At 44.8% G+C, this 25,126-nt stretch overlaps 1 protein-coding gene across 7 annotated transcripts in view; it reads left to right on the top strand.

Moving 5' to 3' along the window:
- Positions 1 to 25,126, top strand: part of LRRC24 (leucine rich repeat containing 24) — a 52,326-nt gene that overhangs the window by 13,888 nt on the left and 13,312 nt on the right. For 3 of the 7 annotated variants that reach the window (XR_010909787.1, XR_010909786.1, XM_060775992.2), the window contains exons 1-2: positions 19,901 to 19,986; positions 24,553 to 24,718. Coding sequence is in view for 5 of the 7 variants with exons in the window: in XM_060775992.2 (XP_060631975.2) it covers positions 19,916 to 19,986; positions 24,553 to 24,718 (237 nt within the window). In the remaining 2 variants the exon portion in view is untranslated. Of the gene's footprint in view, positions 1 to 19,900; positions 19,987 to 24,549; positions 24,719 to 25,126 lie in introns of those variants that run through there. The other 4 variants (XM_067467231.1, XM_067467233.1, XM_067467232.1 and 1 more) reach the window with 2 other exon arrangements.

Genomic DNA, 25,126 nt, shown 5'->3' with positions numbered 1-25,126 from the left:
CTTATCAGGCTCTCTGGCTGTAAGCCGGATACTCCCTATTTCTTCCCAGCCAGAGAAACTCATTATCTAACTTCTGTCAAGGTCTCTTCTCTCTGTCTCTCTGTCTCTTACAACAACAATTCCAACACACAATTGAACATAACAGAATCCATCTTGAATACATATGAACACCATTCTTAACCATATAGAAACACATTGAAAAAACATACATGCATACCTTCAATCATCCTGACAATAAACAATCCAATAAACCCTCCTGTTTAAGGAGCTCCACTGGCTGCCTTTCATCTTCCGGTCCCAATTCAAGGTGCAGGTTCTTACCTACAAAGCCCTGAATGGTTTGGAACCTGCCTACCTACGTGACTGCATTTCTGTGTATGAACCCACACGATCTCTTCGATCATCTGGAGAGGCCCTGCTCTCGCTCCCACCTCCCTTGCAGGCACGATTGGTGGGAACGAGGGAGAGTGCCTTCTTGGTGGTGGCCCCTCAACTCTGGAACTCACTCCCTAAGGACATCAGGCAGGCCCCAATGCTGGTAGTCTTTAGGAGGAGCTTGAAGACGTGGTTGTTCCAGTGTGCCTTCCCGGAATAATGATCCCATAGCACTTTGCCCTCCAAAGCACTTTACACTTTTAGGTCTGCTCGTATGTCCACTGCCATAAACGCCACTGTCATCTTTTCGTCCATGTTCCAGCATTATTTCCAATTTTAATTTTACATTTGGCCTTCCCACAGTTTTAATTGTATGTTGTCTTATTGATATTGTTGTATATTATTGTCTATGTTTTTATTTTAATTGCTTGTATTGTTGTGTTTGGGCTCAGCCTCATGTAAGCCACACCGAGTCCCTTGGGGAGATGGTAGCGGGGTATTATTATTATTATTATTATTATTATTATTATTATTATTATTATTTCCCCAGTGTAAGTGCACCCAAGGACTCCAAAGCCCATACTCCCCATAACATCCTTATGGCTCTTATGCTTTGCCCACACGATGCCCAGAGCTGTTAAAATGCAAAGCACGGACTCCGTTGTTGTGCAGCTATGCATTTTTATGGCTCCGTTGCGAGTCTTGCATTGTTGGGCTTTAGTGCCGACCCATTGTTTCAGCTGTTGAGTTTTACAACACAATCCTAGCTGTGTTTTCCTGAACACCCAACCTCTGAATCGCTTTTTGGTGGCCTTTAACATGACTTTATACAACTCTGTGAGGGTGCATGGGAATTTAGCAGCAATCATAAAAGAGGAGAGGAAAGATATAATCCAAGTGCTTGGGGAGCATATTTCTTGCACTGTCTCTGAGCATATAGGAAAGACATTTTGCACCACCTTTGAGAATATGCAGAATGTATTCTTGCATTGCTTCTAATCACATGCAGAATGCACTTCTTTTGATGCCTCTGGGTATATGCAGAGTGCATTTCTTCCACTGCCTCTGAGCATATGGATGATACATTTCTAGGAATGTGTTGGAGCCTATAAAGAGATGTAGATTTACAAGTCTGGAATGTGTCCAGAGGAGGGCGACTCAAATGATCAAGGGTCTGGAGAACAAGCCCTATGAGGAGCGGCCTAAGGAGCTGGGCATGTTTAGCCTGAAGAAGACAAGGGTGAGAGGAGATATGATAGCCATGTATAAATATCTGAGAGGAAGCCACAGGGAGGAGGAGTGTAGACTCTGCAAGGAAGCAGATGAAACAATAGATCACATCCTCAGCTGCTGCAAGAAGATCACGCAGACAGACTACAAGCAGAGGCACAACACCCTTGCTCAGATGATTCAATGGAACTATATAGGAGCCCCCCGTGGCGCAGTGGGTTAAACCCCTGTGCCGGCAGGATGGAACACTGACAGGTCGCTGGTTTGAATCTGGGGAGAGCATGGATGAGCTCCCTCTGTCAGCCCCAGCTCTTCATGCGGGGACATGAGAGAAGCTTCCCACAAGGATGGTAAAATATCAAAACATCCTGGCGTCCCTTGGGCAACGTCCTTGCAGATGGCCAATTCTCTCACACCAGAAACGACTTGTAGTTTCTCAAGTCACTCCTGACACGACCAAAAAAAAAATCCATTGGAACTTGTGCCACAAATACCATCTGCCTGTGACAAAGAACTGCCAGAAAAAGTTACAGAAAATAAACACATCAAACTACTCTGGGACTTCCGGATTCAGACAGACAGAGTTTTGGAGCACAAGACTCCTGACCTCACAATGGTGTTAAAAAACCAAATATGGATCATTGATGTTGCAATCCCAGGTGACAGCAGGATTGAAGAGAAACAACTGGAAAAGCTGACATGATATGAGAATTTAAAGATCGAACTGCAAAGATTCTGGCACAAGCCAGTCAAGGGGATCCTGGTGGAGATCGGCATACTGGGTGCAGTGCCTCAAGACCTTGGCCTGCACTTAAAAACAATTGGCACTGACAAAATCACCACCTGTCAGCTACAAAAGGTCACCCTATACATCACACAGTCCTAGACACTTGGGAAGTGTCCGATGTGTGATCCAATACAACAACCAGCAGAGTGATCTTGTTTGCTGTGGACTCATCTTGTTGTGTATTAAATAATAATAATAGACCTCACAACCTCTGAGGATGCTTGCCATAGATGCAGGCGAAATGTCAGGAGAGAATGCTTCTAGAACATGGCCATATAGCCCAAAAAAACTACAATGCCCCAATGATTCCAGCCATGAAAGCCTTCGACGACAACAACAACATCTCATTCAGATCATGAAGCTATTCAGAACTCCAGAGCATTGGCCATCCATTCCACAGCACAGGTGCAGCCCAAGACACTTCCTTGACGAACTAGAAATCCCTGGATTCAATAGGATAATAATATAGCAGTCGAAGTGGCTTCAAACTACAGTGTAGATGCACCCCTGATTAATATCATCTTGTGTCAACGTTAACAACTCTCTAGTGCAATGGAAAGCATTAATGTGCAAACAGCAGGCCTTGTATTGTTGTTATTTGGAATTATAGACTTGGAGAGACATGTTGTTGTTGTTGTTGTTGTTGTTATATCCCATTTCCTCTCCAAACTTGAAACTCACAATTTAGAAGAAGACAACTATTTGGAATGAATGCAGCTTGGTTTATAGCAGGCACAGGCAAACTTAGGCCCACCAGGTGTTTTGGACTCCAACTCCCACAATTCCTAACAGCCTACCAGTTGTTAGAAATTGTGGGAGTTGAAGTCCAAAACACCTGGAGGGCCCAAGTTTGCCTATGCTTGATCTAGTCACACTCTTTCAGTGTATTAAAGTAGTTAAGAAACATGAGCAGTGGTACTGGAGAATTCAAGTAGAGTAAACAAGTTGACAAGGCAGAAGCTGAACGCACACACCCAAGGCGCATATAAACCTTTACGTTTACAGCAAGGAACTTAAACTTACAGATCACAAGAAACAATAGGAGTTGGAAGGGACTCCCAAAGGTCATCCAGCCCAGCCCCTTTCTGCCAGGCAGAGGACACCATCCAATCTCTACTGACAGATGGCCATCTATCTCTAACTTGGGTCAAATTGCTGTGCCACCTTGCCTTTCATTTACAGCAAGGAACTTAAACCTACAGATCACAAGGAACAATAAGAGTTGGAAGGGACTCCCAAAGGTCATCCAGCCCAGCCTCCTTCTGCCAGGCAGAGGACACCATCCAATCTCTCCTGACAGATGACCATCTATCTCTAACTTGGGTCAAATCACTGTGCCGCCTTGCCTTTTTCGCAAGCAACCAAGTGCCTGAGTAGATGCATCCTTCCTTTGCTAATCCCAGTCCTTACCCAGCTGTCTCTGAAATCCTTTCTGTGCCCATAAGCTGCTTTGGAGTGAATTGCAGTTCTCTAAATACACCGGACAGAGAGGAACTAAGCTCTTGCTTTACGGCACAAAATAGAAATCCATTAACCCTCTGTCCTGGGGTGTGTCTGCACTGCAGAAGGAACTCCGTTTGGCACCACTTTAGCTGTCACAGCTCCTGAGAATTGGAGTTTAATAAAGACTTAGCCTCCCCTGACAAAGACTGCAACTCAAACTAGAGCTCCCAGGATGCCATTGCATGGAGCCATGGTGGTTCAAGTGATGTCAAACCGCATTCACTCCACCGTGCAGAAGATGCACCCAAGGTCACTTTTTCCCCATTCTGCTCCCAATTGCTCCCATCTGGGCTTTAGGATGAAACATCACGCCTGATCCCGTATAATCTCCAAGGAGGATCCTTTATAATCCCTCGTTATTAAGAGGCCGATACTTTTCGCATTTAATCCCCTTCCTTTGAGGATCAGGTCAGATTACAATATTTTCAAAACACACATGGACACGGAAAGAGAACGCACACTTTCGCAGTGCACGCTTAGAGTGCAGACGACACCAAATTGGGAGGGAGAGCCAATACTCCAGAGGACAGGAGCAGGATTCAAAACGATCTTGACAGATTAGAGAGATGAATGGCCAAAACTAACAAAATGAAGTTCAACAGGGACAAATGCAAGATACTCCACTTTGGCAGGAAAAACAAAATGCAAAGATACAGAATGGGTGACGCCTGGCTCGAGAGCAGTACGTGTGAAAAAGATCTTGGAGTCCTCGTGGACAACAAGTTAAACATGAGCCAGGAATGGGATGTGGCGGCAAAAAAAGCCAATGGGATTTTGGCCTGCATCAAGAGGAGCATAGTGTCTAGATCTAGGGAAGTCATGCTCCCCATGCTCTATTCCGCTTTGGTTAGACCACACCTGGAATATTGTGTCCAATTCTGGGCACCACAATTCAAGAGAGATATTGACAAGCTGGAATGTGTCCAGAGGAAGAGGGAGACTAAAATGATCAAGGGTCTGGAGAACAAGCCCTATGAGGAGCGGCTTAAGGAGCTGGGCATGTTTAGCCTGAAGAAGAGAAGGATGAGAGGAGATATGATAGCCATGTATAAATATGTGAGAGGAAGCCACGGGGAGGAGGGAGCAAGCTTGTTTTCTGCTTCCCTGGAGACTAGGACGCAAAGGAACAATGGCTTCAAACTACAAGAGAGGAGATTCCATCTGAACACGAGGAAGAACTTCCTGACTGTGAGAACCGTTCAGCAGTGGAACTCTCTGCCTCGGAGTGTGGTGGAGGCTCCTTCTTTGGAAGCTTTTAAGCAGAGGCTGGATGGCCATCTGTCAGGGGTGCTTTGAATGCAATATTCCTGCTTCTTGGCAGAATGGGGTTGGACTGGATGGCCAATGAGGTCTCTTCCAACTCTTTGATTCTATGATTCTATGTGACGCCTGTAGACAGTCCATGTCTCGCAGGGTTGGGAGGACAATAGCTTTATAAACAAGCAAGTTGGTATCCCTGTGGATGTCCCAGTCCTCAAACACTCTCTGCTTCATTCAGAAGAATGCTGCACTCGCAGAGCTCAGGCGGTGTTGTATTTTGGTGTCGATGTTGACTTTGGTGGAGAGGTGGCTGCCAAGGGAGTGGAAGTGGTCAACATTTTCTAATGTTACACCATTGAGCTGTATCTCTGGCATTGGAGAGGAGTTGGCTGGTGACTGCTGGAAGAGCACTTTGGTTTTCTCAACGTTCAGTGTTCCCCAAACTACACCTCCCAGGACCCCATAGCCTTATTCAAACCTCGTTCATTCTGCACTGCAAATGCCCCCTCTTTAGCCTGTTAACTTGCAAGATGAAGGAACACCGGGAGCCTCGTTTCCCCCCTTGATTTATGAAGCCGTAATTCATGGCTGAAAGAGCTCCAAGAATAAAAGAGTATTTAATTTCAGCCCGAGATGGACCAGGCTATAGATCTGCTTCCTGGGACGAACCCAAGTTGTTGCTGTATTACGGGGTGATGGAAGGCGGAGGGGAATGAGCTCTTGCAGTGGCAGAAATCTGCTCCCCGTTTGCTATTTCTCTCCTTCGTATGAACTGAAAAGCCCCAAATATTTTATCCTTTTTTCCATACAAAAAATTTGCCCAATTGTCAAGTTGTACAAGGGTTGAATGAAAAGTAATGCCTCCACCTTCGTAACTCCTCAACAGATGGCAGTACTGGTATGCAGCAGGTACTGGCTTGTTCAGTAGACTGTCCTCTACAGTTCCATTTTGACGGGAAGCCTTAGCATTGAATGGTTGTGTTGTTAAAGTGTGAAGTATGGAACCCTGTGCAGACGGTCAGTCAATGCGACTTAAGCAACGTATGCGGCAGGTACTGGCTTGTTCAGTAGACTCTCCTCTACAGTTCCGTTTTGGCTGGAAGCCTCAGCATTGAAAGGTTGTGTTGTTAAAGTGCAAAGTATGGAACCCTGCACAGACAGTCAGTCAAAGCGATTTAAGCAACATATGCGGCAGGTACTGGCTTGTTCAGTAGACTCTCCTCTACTGTTCCGTTTAGGCGGGAAGCCTTAGCATTGAATGGTTGTGTTGTTAAGGTGCGAAGTATGGAACCCTGCACAGACGGTCAGTCAATGCGACTTAAGCAACGTATGCAGTAGGTACTGGCTTGTTCAGTAGACTCTCCTCTACTTTTCCGTTTTGGCGGGAAGCCTCAGCATTGAATGGTTGTGTTGTTAAGGTGCGAAGTATGGAACCCTGCACAGACGGTCAGTCAATGCGACTTAAGCAACGTATGCAGTAGGTACTGGCTTGTTCAGTAGACTCTCCTCTACTTTTCCGTTTTGGCGGGAAGCCTCAGCATTGAATGGTTGTGTTGTTAAAGTGCAAAGTATGGAAACCTGCGCAGACGGTCAGTCAATGCGACTTAAGCAACGTATGCGGCAGGTACTGGCTTGTTCAGTAGACTCTCCTCTACTGTTCCGTTTTGGCTGGAAGCCTCAGCATTGAATGGTTGTGGTGTTAAAGTGCAAAGTATGGAACCCTGCGCAGACGGTCAGTCAATGCAACTTAAGCAACATATGCGGCAGGTACTGGCTTGTTCAGTAGTCTCTCAACTACAGTTCCATTTTGGCAGCAAGCCTTAGCATTGAATGGTTGTGTTGTTAAAGTGCGAAGTATGGAACCCTGCACAGACGGTGAGTCAATGCGACTTAAGCAATGTATGCGGCAGGTACTGGCTTGTTCTGTAGACTCTCCTCTACAGTTCCATTTTGGCGAGAAGCCTTAGCATTGAATGGTTGTGTTGTTAAGGTGCGAAGTATGGAACCCTGCACAGACGGTCAGTCAATGCGACTTAAGCAATGTATTGTATTAATGTAATGTTTTAACTGTTATAATTTATTGTTACTATACTGTGTGAATTGTAGGCATCAATGTATGCCGGTTGGAAGCCGCCCTGAGTCCCCCTTCGGGGGTTGAGAGGGGCGGGGTAGAAATACCCGAAATAAATAATAAATAAATAAGTATGCGGCAGGTACTGCCTTGTTCAGTAGACTCTCCTCTACAGTTCCATTTTGGCGGGAAGCCTTAGCATTGAATGGTTGTGTTGTTAAAGTGCGAAGTATGGAACCCTGCACAGATGGTCAGTCAATGCGACTTAAGCAACGTATGTGGCAGGTACTGGCTTGTTCAGTAGACTCTCCTCTACAGTTCTATTTTGACGGGAAGCCTTAGCATTGAATGGCTGTGTTGTTGAAGTGTGAAGTATGGAACCCTGCACAGACGGTCAGTCCATGCGACTTAAACAACCACAGTCATTGAATTCTGAACAGCAGAAGGTGTCACCCCAAAGGAAATTCATCAGAGAATGCAAGCTGTTTATGTGGGTTGTGTTGATGTGAGTACTGTGTGCCATTGGGTGAGAAAGTTTCAACATGTTGAAGTGGGAACATCTGACTTGCGTGACAAACAAAGAGTTGGACGTCCTGTGACAGCAACCACCAAGTTTCACAGGCTATAGATTGACAGCTTGATTCAGAACGATCGACATATCACTTGGAGAGAAATTTCAAGCATAATCGGCATTTCACAAGAACATGAGGGTCACGTTATTGCTTTGCTTGGCTATCGGAAGATCTGTGCACAATGGGTACCCAGGATGCTGACACCTGAAACTTCAGAGACTGGATCTCCCCACTGTATGACATCCTCCATACAGTCCAGATTTAGCACCGCCTGACTTCCATCTGTTCCTGATAATTAAAGAAGATCTGCGGGGACATCGTTATGCTTCTGATGAAGACGTTGAGAGAACTGTGAGATGCCGGTTGCGTAAACAGAGTGTCGACTTCTTCCGTGACAGCTTCAGAAAACTTGTTCATCGTTAGCAGAAATGTATCCAATTGTCTGGTGATTATGTGGGAAAGTGAATGAAGGTGGAGGCATTACTTTTCATTCAACCCTCATACTATCTTACATTTCTCCCTATTGACATTTTTGGAAGCAGAAATCCGCTTCTAAAAATGTCAACGGGGAGAAATGTAAGGAAGTACACTTTGACAATTATGCACAGATATATGATGGGTGACGCCTGGCTTGGAATCATCTTAGGAGACCCCAAGCTGAACATGAGTCAACACTATGATTCAGCACTTGGAAAAGTCAATGGTATTTTGAGCTTCATGCAAAGTGACAGTCTAGATGGCAGGAAGTCATACTCATAGTCCCACAATGTTCGGCTTTGGTTTAGACATCACTTGGAATAACACCCCTGCCTCCAGTCTCCATTAATGACCAAGTCAAAACACGGAGAATCCTGAACTCTCTCAATCCCTTTCATCCCCCCAATAATTCTATTTCCTTGGACAACCTTCCCTCCACCATTTTTCCTCACCCTTTTCTTCGGATCCTCAAAGTCTTATTTCTAAATGCTCAACTGAAGTGTTAAGTGACCACATTGGTATACCTTCTGTAAGCAGCCCTCGGTCACATCCTGGGAGAAAAGTGAAGCATCCATTGGATGGATGGAAGGATGGAGAGATGTATAGATAGATAAAGATGACTGGATAGATTGGTGATTGGATAGATAGATAAATAGATAGATATTATTGGATAGCTAGATTAGATAGATGGATGGAGAGAGAGAGACAGAAAGACAGACAGACAGTTGGCTAAATAGATAGATATGATTGGATAGCTAGATTGATCAATCGATCAACAGATACGATTGAATAGAGAAGAAGAGAGGTAGATATTGATAGCTAGATTACATAGATAGATATGATTGGATAGATAGATATTGATAGATAGATATTGAGAGAAAGATGATTGGATGGATGGATGGAGTGATAGAGTGATAGATCAGGTAGATAGATATGATTAGATAGATATTGATAGATTAGAGAGAGATGATTGGATGGATTGATGGATAGATAGATAGATAGATAGATAGATAGATAGATAGAGTGATAGATCGGGTAGATAGATATGATTAGATAGATAGATATTGATAGATTAGAGAGAGAGAGAGAGAGAGAGAGAGATGATTAGATGGATGGATGGAGTGATAGAGAGATAGATCGGGTAAATAGATATGATTAGATAGATATTGATAGATTAGAGAGAGATGATTGGATGGATAGATAGATAGAGTGATAGATAGATTGGGTAGATAGATATGATTGGATAGATAGATATTGATAGATTAGAGAGCGAGGTGATTGGATGGATGGATAGATAGATAGATAGATAGATAGATAGATAGATAGATAGATAGATAGAGTGATAGATAGATTGGGTAGATAGATATTGGATAGATATAAAGATAGATAGATAGATAGATAGATAGATAGATAGATAGATAGATAGATAGATAGATAGATAGATGGATGGATAGATATGATTGGAAAGATAGATAGATAGATATTAATAGATAGATAGATAGATAGATAGATAGATAGATAGATAGAATTGGATAGAGATTATTGAATGGATGGATTGATAGATATGATTAGATATGAATGGATAGATAAGACAGCTAGATGGGTGGATGATTGGATAGATAGATAAGGTAGTCAGGCAAGTAGGTAGATAGATTTGGATGATTGCATAGATAGATTAGGTATGCAGGTAGGCAGGCAGAGATGTGGATGATTGGATAGATGATTGATTGATTGATAGATTGATATGTAGATAGATAGGTAGATATGATTGGATAGCTAGATAGATAAATATGGTTGGAGAAATGGAGATAGATAGATAGATAGATAGATAGATAGATAGATAGATGAATATAAGTGATTTTAATGTTGGTATATATTTATGGTTTTATGTCCCAGCATTGAATGTTTGCCATATATATGTTGTGCTCCACCCTGAGTACCCTGTGGGGGTAAGAATGGCGGAATATAGATGTTTTAAATAAATAACAAATAAATATTTAGATATGATTGGATAGCTAGCTAACTAGCTAGCTAGCTAGCTAGATATGATTGGATAGGTAAGAGATGGATGTATGTATGATTGGATAGAGAGAGAGAGAGAGAGAGAGAGAGAGAGAGAGAAGATAGGTAGATAAGTTGGTACCTGTATAGGTTAGTGAAAATTGGCATTTTTATAATTATTTGAAAATGGCACTCTGCATGTGCACATAGGCCCTGTGTTTTCTACAACAGAGAAAATGGTTGGGAACATTAGCTTTCTTGCAAAGCAGAACCCCATTTCTTAACCTTCAAGCAAGGAAAGGCAACGGTAGCTGCTACACGGTGCGGATATTTATGTGGCGGAGGATACTGGCTTTTCTCTTTCCATCTTTTCCCAAGTCCTTTTCCCCACTTAATGACCCTGGTTCCCAAATGACCTCCTCCGTTTGCCAAATGACGGCTTGCTTCCTGTAGCTGAAACATTATTATTAGCGCACCGGCTCAGTTGGGTTTTTGGGAAATGATGCTTTTGCAAGAGCATCCTTTCCTTTCCTTTCCTTTCCTTTCCTTTCCTTTCCTTTCCTTTCCTTTCCTTTCCTTTCCTTACCTTACCTTACCTTACCTTACCTTTCCTTGGCTTGCAAGGAAGGAAGGAAGGAAGGAAGGAAGGAAGGAAGGAAGGAAGGAAGGAAGGAAGGAAGGAAGGAAGGAAGGAAGGAAGGAAGGAAGGAAGGAAGGAGTCTTGCAAGAAAGGAAGGAAGGAAGGAAGGAAGGAAGGAAGGAAGGAAGGAAGGAAGGAAGGAAGGAAGGAGCCTTGCAAGAAAGGAAGGAAGGAAGGTCCCTGGCAGGGCAGTGCATGATGCAAACAGCATCAAATGAGAAGAGCATCTCCATCTCCTGTGGACTGGATGAAAGCTTAATCAGGTCTGGCCGCCTCGTTATTAATTATACATTAGAGAGACTGGGAGGCAATTAAGGCAGCGAGACGTCAAGCGCCAGGAAGTAGCAACGGCCTCCCCTTGGGTCTTGTGGCGCAAGCATCATGTCCACAAATGGGCATCAAAGGGTGCAAAAGAAGCATGGCTTTGAATGCTAGTCTCTTGGACCAAAATCAATAGATACCCTTGGTGCAAAGAGAGGATGCTGGGTTACACTAGTCTTGTTCCTGGGTTATAAATGTCATTTCCTAATTGGTTTTATCATAAACACATGGGGAAAGTTTATTAAACTGCACAAACTTTGTTTTTGCAGGAGATCCTGCAGCACATTTGGCTATTGTTTTTCAATGGATATCTGATTGAGTCTCATCCAATTCAATGTAGTTTGAGGCAGCCACAAAAACAAAGTTTTTGAAGTATAACAACTACTTTCAGAGTCAGTACCACACAATTAGACAGGAAATAACACTTTCAAACCAGGAACAGAAATGGATTTTTTTTTCAATTTTGTCATACATGGTGTTGCAACTCAGGGCAGCTTTCACCTTGATCCCGACACCACCACACCAAAGTTGTAGGTTTTGTAGTTTATTGAGAAAAAGGCAAAATCAAAACAAAGTATAAGAAATGCAAAAGTTCCATAGGCAGGACAAAGGCTTAAATGCAAAGACAAAGTTCCCAAGATCCAAAGGCAAAAACATGAAGCATAATCCTTTAGCAATGGTCAAACAAGAGTCCATGGTAAACAGTTGAAAACAAGGCCCAAATCCCAGACTCAGGAAGCCAGAAGCATGCTGCTAAAAGCCAAAGTTAATCCACAGAAGTTTGCATGAGAAGAGCTACGTTGGACTGACAGCCCCTGCTTGTCAGCTACAAGGCTAAATACCCTTTGCAGACATGAATGCATTGCGTTGACCTTTGGCCCCCTTGGCTTCTCGCTTACTAGCCAAGTGAGTGCTTCTCCGGAGCCTTAATTGCAGACGATCTTGCCTGCTCATTAATTCATTATCTTCAAGGCTATGCAACCCCTTATCGTGGTCCAGCTGGACCAGATCACTGTGGGAAGGCAAAGACGTCTCCACCTGGCCGTGTGGGAATTCACTCTCGTTATCAGTCTCACATTCCTTTTCCCTGGGAACTGACTTGCTGTTTCTCCTTCAGCAGCCCCACCGTCAGCCCTGTCTGAAGCATGTACAGAAATCTGTTACCCATCCTCCTCATCATCATCCTGTAGGAATTCTGGCTCGGAAGGCCCAGCGAGCTCAGCTTCAGACTCAGAGTCACAACACATAGTTATATTGGCCCAAAAAACCAGACTGAAATTGGAGGTGGTTGCTGTTCCTTTAAGGGTTGGATTGAGAAACAGAGTTGAAATCTAGAGTCAGAAATAAATCCCAAGGAGTAGCCATACAAATAAAGGATAGTCAAGAAGACCCAATCAAAGCACTCTTGACAGATGGCCATCCGTCCAGCCTTTGCTTAAAAAGCTCCAAAGAAGGAGACTTCACCAAAATAATGCTTGCTATTGGTTTGTCATTAATGATATATAATTTTAAAGTTGGAAGATATCCCCGAGAAACATCGAATCCAGTCTCCTTCGGCCATGGAATAAAATGCAAAGACCTTCCAATACAAGCATACGAAAGCTCCAGCATGGTTAGGTGGCCATCTGTCAGGAGTGCTTTGATTCAGTCTTCCTCCATGGCAGGAGTTGAGGATCCCTTCTGGTTCTATGATTCTGTATTAGTCTCTTCCAACTGTATTCCACGGTATCCTCCTGGGATGCTTCGTGGGAATGGGCCTTGGAGGTACTGCTTTGCAGTGGCTCCGGTCCTTCCTCGAGGGTCGCTCCCAGAAGGTGTTATTAGGGGACTCCTGCTCGACTCCATGGCTATTGTACTGTGGAGTTCCGCAGGGTTCTGTACTGTCCCCTATGTTGTTTAACATATACATGAAGCCGTTGGGAGAGATCATCCGGAGTTTCGGGGTGCGGTGTCACCTGTACACAGATTATGCCCAACTCTGTCACTCCTTTCTACCTGCTACTAAGGAGGCTGTCCAAGTCCTGAACCGGTGCTTGACCGCTGTAATGGACTGGATGAGAGCTAACAGATTGAAACTAAATCCAGACAAGACAGAGGTACTCCTGGTCAGTCAAAAGGCCGAACAGGGCATAGGGTTACAGCCTGTGTTAGAAGGGGTTACACTCCCCTTGAAGGCGCAGGTTTGCAGCTTGGGAGTGATCCTGGACTCATCGCTGAGCCTGGAACCCCAGGTCTCGGCGGTGGTGAGGGGATCTTTTGCACAATTAAAACTTGTGCGCCAGCTGTGCCCGTACCTTGGGAAGTCTGACTTGGCCATGGTGGTCCACGCTCTGGTTACATCCTGTATAGACTACTGCAACGCTCTCTACGTGGGGTTGCCTTTGAAGACTGCCCAGAAGCTACAACTAGTCCAACGAGCGGCAGCCAGATTACTAACAGGAGCGGGGTACAGGGAGCATACTACTCCTCTGTTACATCATCTCCACTGGCTGCCAATTGGTTTCCAAGCACAATTCAAAGTGCTGGTGTTGACCTATAAATCCCTAAACGACTCCGACCCAATTTACCTGTCCGAATGGATTCTCCCCTATGAACCATCAAGGTTGTTAAGATCTTCAGGAGGGGCCCTGCTCTCGGTCCCACCACCCTTGCAATCGCGTCTGGTGGGGACGAGGGACAGGGCCTTCTCGGTGGTGGCCCCATGGCTCTGGAACTCTCTCCCACTGGAGATTAGAACTGCCCCTTCTCTCCTGACTTTTAAAAAGCTGGTGAAATCTTGGCTTTGGAATTTAGCATTCAATGAGTGAGTCAAGAACTCTTGACCACACAGACAGATGGTGATGAATTGTGATTTTATTCTGATGACTTGGCCTTGTGTAATTATATGATAGTATTTTAATGTATTTTATGTATTAGTGCATTATGTGGTGGGATGTTTTAAACTACTGTTTGTGAATTTTTGTTGTGAAGCGGCCTGAGTCCCTCTGCGGAGGTTGAGAAGACCGGTATATAAAAGTTCTAAATAAATAAATAAAATATTATTATATAATTTCCAAATGGGGAGGGACCTCCAAAGATCATCTAGTCCTGCCCTCATGTGGAAAGGCACAACCAAAGCACTCCTGAAAGATGTCCATTTAACCTCTGTTTAGAGACCCACGAAAGAAGGAGACCCCACCACTCTCTAGGGAAGTCTATTCTCCACTATCGTTAGAAGGGGTTCCCAAAGGCCATCTAGTCTGACTCCCCTCTGACCTGCGGGAATATGCAATGAAAGGCACTTCTGAAAGATGCCCACCCAACTCTCTGATCAAATTACAAGAAAGGAGATTCCATCTGAACATGAGAAAGAACTTCCTGATTGTGAGAGCTGTTCAGCAGTGGAACTCTCTGCCCCAGAGTATGGTGGAGGCTCCTTCTTTGGAAGCTTTTAAACAGAGGCTGGATGGCCATCTGTCGGGGGTGGTTTGAAGGCAATTGTCCTGCTTCTTGGCAGAATGGGATTGGACTGGATGGCCCACCAGGTTTTTTCCAACTCTAGGATTCTTTGATTCTATGATTGTAGTGCACTAAAGTTGGAAGGGAACCCCAAAGGCCATCTAACCCAACCCCCTTTCTGTCATGCAGGAAGACACAATTAAAGCACTCCCAACAGACGGCCACCCAACCTCCATTTGAAGACCTCCAAAGAAGGAGAGTCAACAGAAGTTCTCAAAGAATTGCAGACATCTCTGTCATGCTTGATCGATGGCATTCATTGACCCATCCATGTTTGAAAACAAAGCTATTTGCATGAAGCTTAGGTCGGGCTTCTGGGCAACCTTTAGCTATTTCAAGATGGCACGAGCATTTCAAATCGCTCCCTTCGCTCCTGCTAATTGTTCTCCTCCTGGAAAAATGCCATAAATAACCCGTTCCAAAATAGCTTTGTGCACATGGCTCACAGCATAGCATCTAGCTTAACCTTCACGTTTTTTTTAAAGGGCTTTCTATGGAAGTTGTTTCTATTTGTGTTCCAAACTGTGGCTCCTGAAATTTAAAATTATGCTCGAAAGCGGTCATAAAATTGCCAGATGCAGAAGATGAACGCAGGAGAAAGAAGGGGGAAAACAAGGTCAGCAAAATGATAACAGGGAGGCGGGGAGCGTCTCGGCAGCATGGCACATTAATGCACGACGGCGCCATCAAAACATAATGTGCATTTGCTGGAGCATCTGCCCACGAATGCTAAACAACCGCTGTAACGCCAAAACAGGGATAATGGCTTTTTGCAGCAGGAGATTGCGGGAGCGCAAAGATGTATGTTGATGTCAGCTTTGGTCTGTAATTGAGAAGGGAAAGAGAACAAGGAAGGCGTGCAAGGCTCGCCTGTAAGCACCGTTTGCTACAGGAATGGACTGCTTCCGGGAGAGGATGGTGTCTCCAAACAGAGGTTGGAAGGGCATCTGTCTGGAGGCTAGGCATGGTTAGGTACTGTCGGAATCTTCGTAATTTGGAATAAAGTCAAAAACATTACCTTTTTGAAGCGATTTCGAAGTTTTAAAGAAAACCAGAAGTCCTTTGCCCTTCCGGAGCGTTTTCTGCCATTTTTGTTACGACTCATGAAGTGAATCAGTAATTATTCAGCTTTTCCCCACTTCTGGTCCCTGGCCTCGGCTCAAGCCAGAGAAGCCAGTTTTAAACCAAAAAAGGGAGAAATTTCCTCCGCTTGCTTTTCTCTGTTTCTGGTCCTTGACTTAAGCCAGAAAAGCCAGTTTTAAACCAGAAAAGGGAAGAATTTCCTCCACTTGCTTTTCTCTGCCTGCTTTTCTCGACTCAAGCCAGAGAAGCCAGTTTTAAAGCCAGAGAAGGAAGGAATTTCCTGGACTCAACTCAAGCCAGAGAAGCCAGCTTTAAACCAGGGAAGGAAGGAATTTCCTGGACTCGGCTCAAGCCAGAGAAGCCAGTTTTAAACCAGGGAAGGAAGGAATTTCCTGGCCTTGGCTCTAGCCAGAGAAGCCAGATTTAAACCAGGGAAGGAAGGAATTTCCTGGCCTCAGCTCAAGCCAGAGAAGCCAGATTTAAACCAGGGAAGGAAGGAATTTCCTGGCCTCAGCTCAATCCAGAGAAGCCAGTTTTAATCCAGAAAAGGAAGGAATTTCCTGTCCTCGGCTCCAGCCAGAGAAGCCAGTTTTAAAGCCAGAGAAGCCAGATTTAAACCAGGGAAGGAAGGAACTTCCTGGCCTCGGCTCAAGCCAGAGAAGCCAGTTTTAATCCAGAAAAGGAAGGAATTTCCTGTCCTCGGCTCCAGCCAGAGAAGCCGGTTTTAAAGCCAGAGAAGCCAGTTTTAAAGCCAGAGAAGCCAGATTTAAACCAGGGAAGGAAGGAATTTCCTGGCCTCGGCTCAAGCCAGAGAAGCCTGTTTTAAACCAGGGAAGGAAGGAATTTCCTGGCCTCAGCTCAAGCCAGAGAAGCCAGCTTTAAACCAGGGAAGGAAGGAATTTCCTGGACTCGGCTCAAGCCAGAGAAGCCAGTTTTAAACCAGGGAAGGAAGGAATTTCCTGGCCTTGGCTCTAGCCAGAGAAGCCAGATTTAAACCAGGGAAGGAAGGAATTTCCTGGCCTCAGCTCAAGCCAGAGAAGCCAAATTTAAACCAGGGAAGGAAGGAATTTCCTGGCCTCAGCTCAATCCAGAGAAGCCAGTTTTAATCCAGAAAAGGAAGGAATTTCCTGTCCTCGGCTCCAGCCAGAGAAGCCGGTTTTAAAGCCAGAGAAGCCAGTTTTAAAGCCAGAGAAGCCAGATTTAAACCAGGGAAGGAAGGAATTTCCTGGACTCGGCTCAAGCCAGAGAAGCCAGTTTTAAACCAGGGAAGGAAGGAATTTCCTGGCCTTGGCTCTAGCCAGAGAAGCCAGATTTAAACCAGGGAAGGAAGGAATTTCCTGGCCTCAGCTCAAGCCAGAGAAGCCAGATTTAAACCAGGGAAGGAAGGAATTTCCTGGCCTCAGCTCAATCCAGAGAAGCCAGTTTTAATCCAGAAAAGGAAGGAATTTCCTGTCCTCGGCTCCAGCCAGAGAAGCCGGTTTTAAAGCCAGAGAAGCCAGTTTTAAAGCCAGAGAAGCCAGATTTAAACCAGGGAAGGAAGGAATTTCCTGGCCTCAGCTCAAGCCAGAGAAGCCTGTTTTAAACCAGGGAAGGAAGGAATTTCCTGGCCTCAGCTCCAGCCAGAGAATCCAGTTTTAAAGCCAGAGAAGCCAGTTTTAAACCAGGGAAGGAAGGAATTTCCTGGCCTTGGCTCAAGCCAGAGAAGCCAGTTTTAAACCAGGGAAGGAAGGAATTTCCTGGCCTTGGCTCAAGCCAGAGAAGCCAGTTTTAAACCAGGGAAGGAAGGAATTTCCTGGCCTTGGCTCAAGCCAGAGAAGCCAGTTTTAAACCAGGCAAGGAAGGAATTTCCTGGCCTCGGCTCCAGCCAGAGAAGCCTGTTTTGAAGCCAGAGAAGCCAGTTTTAAACCAGGGAAGGAAGGAATTTCCTGGCCTCGGCTCAAGCCAGAGAAGCCAGTTTTAAAGCCAGAGAAGCCAGTTTTAAACCAGGGAAGGAAGGAATTTCCTGGCCTCGGCTCAAGCCAGAGAAGCCAGTTTTAAAGCCAGAGAAGCCAGTTTTAAACCAGGGAAGGAAGGAATTTCCTGGCCTCGGCTCAAGCCAGAGAAGCCAGTTTTAAACCAGAAAAGGAAGGAATTTCCTGGCCTCGTCTCCAGCCAGAGAAGCCAGTTTTAAACCAGAGAAGCCAGTTTTAAAGCCAGAGAAGCCAGTTTTAAACCAGGGAAGGAAGGAATTTCCTGGCCTCGGCTCAAGCCAGAGAAGCCAGTTTTAAAGCCAGAGAAGCCAGTTTTAAACCAGGGAAGGAAGGAATTTCCTGGCCTCAGCTCAAGCCAGAGAAGCCAGTTTTAAACCAGAGAAGCCAGTTTTAAACCAGAGAAGGGTGACTAAAATGATCAAGGGTCTGGAGAATAAGTCTTATGAGGAGCAGCTTAAAGAGCTGGGCATGTTTAGCCTGAAGAAGAGAAGGCTGAGAGGCGATATGATAGCCATGTATAAATTTGTGAGAGGAAGCCACAGGGAGGAGGGAGCAAGCTTGTTTTCTGCTTCCTTGGAGACTAGGACGCGGAACAATGGCTTCAAACTACAAGAGAGGAGATTCCATCTGAACATGAGGAAGAACTTCCTGACTGTGAGAGCCGTTCAGCAGTGGAACTCCCTGCCCTGGAGTGTGGTGGAGGCCCCTTCTTTGGAAGCTTTTTAACAGAGGCTGGATGGCCATTTGTCAGGGGTGATTTGAATGCAATATTCCTGCTTCTTGGCAGAAAGGGGTTGGACTGGATAGCCCAGGAGGTCTCTTCCATCTCTATGATTCTATGATTCCATGAGTTCCTGTTGAATTGTGCAGTCCTTACTTTGAAAGTAGTTGTTCTGCTCCATATTCCAGAGAGGTGCCAAAATGGTGCAGAAGAGTAGTTCTCTAGAGAAATGAGTTAAGAGGCTGAAATCCCAGGTGGAGAGAATGATGAGTTGCAAGATAATGAGCTGGTTGATAGGAGACTCAGTTTTCATAAACTTCGTGCTGCTCAACAGAATCTTCAAAGGTCATAGTGCTTGTTAGAGAAGAGACCCATATCATGAAGTCATGGGAGAAGGCATGATTTCATGTGTATATTAGAGAGGTCAGGGGAATTTTCCGCCCAGTCTGGTCAGTGTTGGTAACTGAGGCAACAGCTAAGTTGAATTGGTTGAGACCTGATGATGAGATATTCATTGGAAAACTAGACCAAAATGTGCTATAGCGGGATGTCCCTCCCACAAAGGCAAAGTTTTCACATGTTTTTATGATGGAACCAATTAGTAAATGGCACTGATCATCCTCAGGCCCATCCTCAGGAACAATATCCTCATTCCCATCATGAGCATCAACATCAGACACAATCACAGGCTGAAATACTACATTACATAAACAAATTTGATTTTTTTTCTGTTCCTGGTTTGAAAGTGTTATTTCCTGTTTAATTGTGCAGACCTACTAAGTACTCCATAAACTTTGTTTTTATGCCACAAACTATGTTGAATTGCTTGAGACTCAATGAGATATTGATTGAAAAACTATAGCAGGATGTGCTGCGGATGTCCTGCAAAAACAAAGATACTGCAGTTTCATATACTTTCTCTATGTTTTTATGATTAGGAAATGACATTGATAACCCAGGAACAAAAATAATACATAGTGTTGTTATTATTATTGAGATTGACCAGTCTGACCAGTAAGTTTCCATGGCCAAGGGGAGACTCAAACCCTGATCCCTGGAGTCACTTCACCACCCATTACACCAAATGAGATCTTAACCCTTCTTTAAATAGCTGACCATTAACGCATCCATCCGGTTGCATTAAAGATGCTTCATGTAATGGGGAAATATCTTCCTCCTTAGTTCTGCTGGAAAATCTCTCCTCCTCCAAATGATTTATTCTTCCAAACGCGTCCCTTTTTCTTGTCTCTTTCTACCTCTTTGAATTGGGGTGACTTTCAGAGAACCCCAAATCCACCCCACGCGCAGGCTCTTCTCATCATCACCCTTTAGCCTTACGGGGCTTTGCCCTGATTGTTGCCGACAATGGAAAAGCCTCTAATAGGTTTAGGAGCTCCGGAGCCGAGATGCATCAAAATCTAATAGGGAGGAAGAGCCGGGCGCATGGAAACCCAGGTCTCCGGTGCAAGGGAACAAGGTGAGTGCATTGCCCTTTGGGAATCCCTCACTTTGCTTCCAATTTGGGTTTTGATTCCTATGCATTTGCGTACCGATATTGGGTACCAATGATGCTACGAATCCAGTGATATCTCTATTCCGAATCTCTCGTGGTTACCATCCCAAGCAAGCTCTGGAGCTCCTTGAAGGCTTGCGGACACACAAGATCCCCCCTTGGTCCCTTTCCCCTCCAAATATAGCAGAGAACTGGGAAAGGGGGTCTTTGGGGCACTGCCACTCCCAGCATCCCCAAGACAACATGTTGGGAGTGTCAATGCAAAAAAGAAGACTCTTCCCCAAGTCCAAAAAGAACCCCAGATGCTCTAGATAATATTCCAGAGGCCAAACCATCTCTTGAAGTTCCCTTACCCAAAAACACTAGAATTCATAGGGTTGCCACAAAGTCAAATGGCAAAAACAACTTGGTCCTGGGCTATTGTAGGTTTTTTTCCGGGCTATATGGCCATGTTCTAGAGGCATTCTCTCCTGATGTTTCGCCTGCATCTATGGCAAGCACCCTCAGAGGTTGTGAGGTCTAATGTATTGTCGAAGGCTTTCATGGCCGGAATCCCTGGGTTGTTGTAGGTTTTTTCAGGCTATATGGCCATGTTCTAGAGGCTTTTCTCCTGACATTTCGCCTGCATCTATGGCAAGCATCCTCAGAGGTAGTGAGGTCTGTTGGAACTAGGGAAAAGGGTTTATATATCTATGCAATGACCAGGGTGGGACAAAGGACTCTTGTCTGCTGGAGCTAGGTGTGAATGTTTCAACCGACCACCTTGATTAGCATATAATGGCCTGACAGTGCCTGGGGCAATCTTTTGTTGAGAGGTGATGAGATGTCCTTGTTTGTTTCCTCTCTGTTGTTGTGCTGTTGTAATTTTAGAGTTTTTTTTAATACTGGTAGCCAGACCATGGCCATGTAGCCCAAAAAAACCTACAACAACCCAGTGATTCCAGCCATGAAAGCCTTTGACAACACTATAGGATTTATAGAGTTGCCACAAAGTCAGTTGGCAAAAACAACTTGGTCCTGGGTTGTTGTAGTTTTTTCGGGCTATATGGCCATGTTCTAGAGGCATTCTCTCCTGATGTTTTGCCTGCATCTATGGCAAGCATCCTCAGAGGTTGTGAGGTCTGTTGGAACTAGGAAAATTGGATTTATATATCTGTGGAAGGTCCAGGGTGGGAGAAAGAACTCTTGTCTGTTGGAGCTAGGTGTGAATGTTTCAAATGACCACCTTGATTAGCATTTGATGGTCTGGCAGTTTTTTGGTGTGGCTTGTGAGTGCCTGAGAGAATCTTTCGTTGAGAGGCGATTAGCTGTCCCTGATTGTTTCCTCTCTGGAGTTTCCCTGTGTTTGAATGTTGTTTTGCTGTTATAATTTTAGAGTTTTTTAATACTGGTAGCCAGATTTTGTTCATTTTCATGGTTTCCTCCTTTCTGTGGATATTGTCCACCTGCTTGTGGATTTCAGTGGCTTCTCTGTGTAGCCTAACCTGGTGGTTGTTAAAGTGGTTTAGCATTTCTGTGTTCTCAAATTATATGCTGTGTCCAGGTTGGTTCATCAGGTGCTCTGCTACGGCTGACTTCTCTGGTTGAAGGAGTCTGCAGTGCCTTTTGTGCCGTTGTGCCTGGGGGCTATAACTCTTAGTGAAAGAGGCACTTTCCCCCAGGGGATTGCTTCTTGTCCTCCTTTAGGAAAACTGGAACTCCCAAGGACCAAAACAGTGTAGATAACTCAAAATAAGTTTTATTGTTCACAAAGAGTTATCCCTTTAAGGCAATAAGCTGGAAGTTTCAAAGGGGTAAAGGAAAATATACATTACAGTCTCTGGTTGTCTTGGGTCCAAGGAGTTTTGCAGCTGAGAAGCTTTTCCAGGTCCCTCTTTCTCAATGGCTGTGAATATCGGAATAATCACAACCCCAATTCCAATGGCCTATATTTTGAAGGTACAAAGCCTTCCTCTGGTGCCAAAGAATTGGTTTGAAGGCGCTTGAGACTTCTCAACGTCGTCCAGGTTGATCTGAACATGAAGCATAAGTCTCAAGGGTAAGAACCTCAGAATTGGTGCTGAGAGGTAACTTAATCAAGGGCTTCAGAGCCAAGTCTCTCTCTCACACGTCCATCTGGTAGAAAGTTTGATGGTGGAATGGAAAAGGAAACACTGTCCTGCTCTCTAGGAAGAGGTGGGGGGGGGGTCAAACAATTGAGCAGGAGGAGCAATTCAATTGGTGTAAACAACATTGATTGACAGCTATAAACAACCAATAAATCCTACTATACATTTACAGGGTAAAAAGGCAAAATCAGGCATGATACAACAGTTCAAATCCTGCAACTTACAGTTCTACATATAGGTGGCGCCACTCGCGCCGTCACACCTTTCATGTTCCTTGATTCATGTTTGGGCAATACTGCTGCGTTTGGTGGTCCCTCTGGAGACTTGTCCACAGCTGTGTGGTATACGATAGACTCCTGCAGAAGTGAGAGGATCCCTCTTGTCCTTCGCTAAACATAGCATTGGTTGGATTTTCTTGGTGGGTCTCTAGATAGTTTGTATGTTGTGTTTCCTCATCAGCTTCCCTCTGCGGTCAGTGGTTCCCTTGATGTATGGCAAGAACACTTTTCCTCTGGGTGGATCTTCGTCTTGACTCTCGTGGCTTCTTCTCGGTTGTCTTGCAGCTCTTCTGATGTCTGAGGTGGAGTCTCCATTGGCCTGGAGAACCCAGTTGAGGTGGTTCAGTTCCTCTTGGAGGAAGTGGGGTTCGCAGATTCTTTTTGCACAGTCTGCCAAGGCTTTAATGGTGCTTCTTTTTTGACTTGGGTGATGGTTGGAGTTTTTATGTAGAGATATCTATCTGTGTGTGTGGGTTTTCTGTAAATGGTGTGACCCAACTGTTGATCTGGTTTGCGGATGACTAGGACATCTAGGAAAGGCAGTCTTCCTTCATTTTCTTTTTCCATGGTGAACTGGATGTTTGGGTGGATGCTGTTAAGATGGTCCAGGAACCTGTTGAGTTCTTCTTCTCCATGGCTCCAAATGGTTAAAGTGTCATCCGCATATCTGAACCATATCGTGGGCTTTTTGGTTGCTGTCTCCAGGGCTTGTTTTTCAAAGTGTTCCATGGAGAAGTTAGCTATGACCGGGCTGAGAGGGCTCCCCATAGCTACTCCATCTTTCTGTTCGTAGAATTCATTGTCCCACTGAAAGTAGCTGGTGGTGAGGCAATGGTGAAACAGAGCCTTGATGTATTCTGGGAACATCTAGTTCAATGGTTCTCAACCTGGGGGTCGGGACCCCTGGGGGGGTCGCCAGGAGGTGTCAAAGGGGCCATCAAAAACCATCAGAAAACACAATATTTTCTGTTGGCCATGAAGGTTCTGTGTGGGAAGTTTGGCCCACTTCTGCTGTTGGTGGGGTTCAGAATACTCTTTCATTGCAGGTGAACTATACATCCTAGCAAATACAACTCCCAAATGTCAAGTTTATTTTCCCCAAACTCCATCAGTGTTCACATTTGGGCATACTGAATATTCGTGCCAAGTTTGGTCCAGCTCCAAGATTTTTTGAGTCCACAGTACTCTCTGGATGTAGGTGAACTACAACTCCAAAACTCAAGGTCAATGCCCATCAAACCCTTCCAGTATTTTCTGTTGGGCATGAGAGTTCTGTGTGCCAAGTTTGGTTCAATTCCATCATTGATGGAGTTCAGAATGCTCTTTGATTGTAGGTGAACTATAAATTCCAGCAAATACAACTCTCAAATGACAAGTCTATTTTCCCCAAACTCTACCAATGTTCACATTGGGCATATTGAGTATTTGTGCCAAGTTTGGTCAAGCTCCATCATTCTTTGAGTCCACAGTGCTCTCTGGATGTAGGTGAACTACAACTCCAAAACTCAGGGGCAATGCCCACCAAACCCTTCCAGTATTTTCTGGTAGTCATGGGAGTTCTGTGTACCAACTTTGGTTCAATTCCATCACTGGTGGATTTCAGAATGCTCTTTGATTGTAGGTTAACTATAAATTCCAGCAATTGCAACTCCCAAATGACAAAAATCAACCCCACCAGTGTTGAAATTTGGGTGTATCGGATACTTGTGCCAAATTTGGTCCAGTGAATGAAAATACATCCTGCATATCAAATATTTACATTACCATTCATAACAGTAGCAAAATGACAGTTATGAAGTAGCAACAAAAATAATGTTATGGTTGGGGGTCACCACAACATGAGGAACTTTATTAAGGGGTCACTGCATTAGGAAGGTTGAGAACCACTGTGTTAGATCTTCTATTATAACCGTTAGATCATCTACGAATATTTCATTTTTAATGTTCAGCCATTAGGAAGGTTGAGAACCACTGATCTAGTTGATAAATGCAATGGTGTCTGCTACCGGGACCATGGTTGTTTTTATGATGGAACCAATTAGTAAATGGCATTGATCACCCAGGAACAAAAATCGTGTTACGTCATGCAATAGATTAAGCCTACTGCTCTGCTAATTGGGTTTTGCTTCCTTCTCTGCCAGCAGCTGTTCTAGGATGGCCTCGCCCTCCCGCCTCTCCCTCTTCCTGCTGGGGCTGATGGCTGCCCAGGTGCGCTCCTGCCCGTCCACCTGCCGCTGCTACAGCACGACTGTGGAGTGCGGCTCCCTGGGCCTCAAGGAGATCCCCAGCAGCATCCATCCTTCCACACAGGTGAGGCTCCGGGAGAGGGAACTCATCCATGGCTGGAACCAAAGGCTGCTTCCATCCATCCTCCTCTTCCATCCTCCTGGAGAAAAGAGACTACCCATATTTATTCGAGTCTGTGCAACACCTCAGTGCATGACAACCGACACACTAACATGTCCCGGCACACTTTGGAAAGCTCAGCCTTAGGGTCAATGCACCATGTTTCCCCTACCCCTCTGCCCCTGGCAACATTTATTTATTCATTTCTTTGGGGTTCTTTTACCCCGCCCTTCTCACCCCGAAGGGGACCCAGGGCGGCTTACACAGTAAAGGCACGATTAGATGCCTGCATCACAACAATCATCACAAATTACAATAAATTCACAATTACCAACAGCTACATGCATTATTCCAATAAAATCAATAAAATCA

The sequence above is a fragment of the Anolis sagrei genome, chromosome 4 (assembly GCF_037176765.1).
Source record: "Anolis sagrei isolate rAnoSag1 chromosome 4, rAnoSag1.mat, whole genome shotgun sequence".
Classification (NCBI taxonomy): domain Eukaryota; kingdom Metazoa; phylum Chordata; class Lepidosauria; order Squamata; family Dactyloidae; genus Anolis; species Anolis sagrei.
Note: the sequence above shows the minus strand (reverse complement) of the source record. Positions and strands in the feature narration are given on the sequence as shown.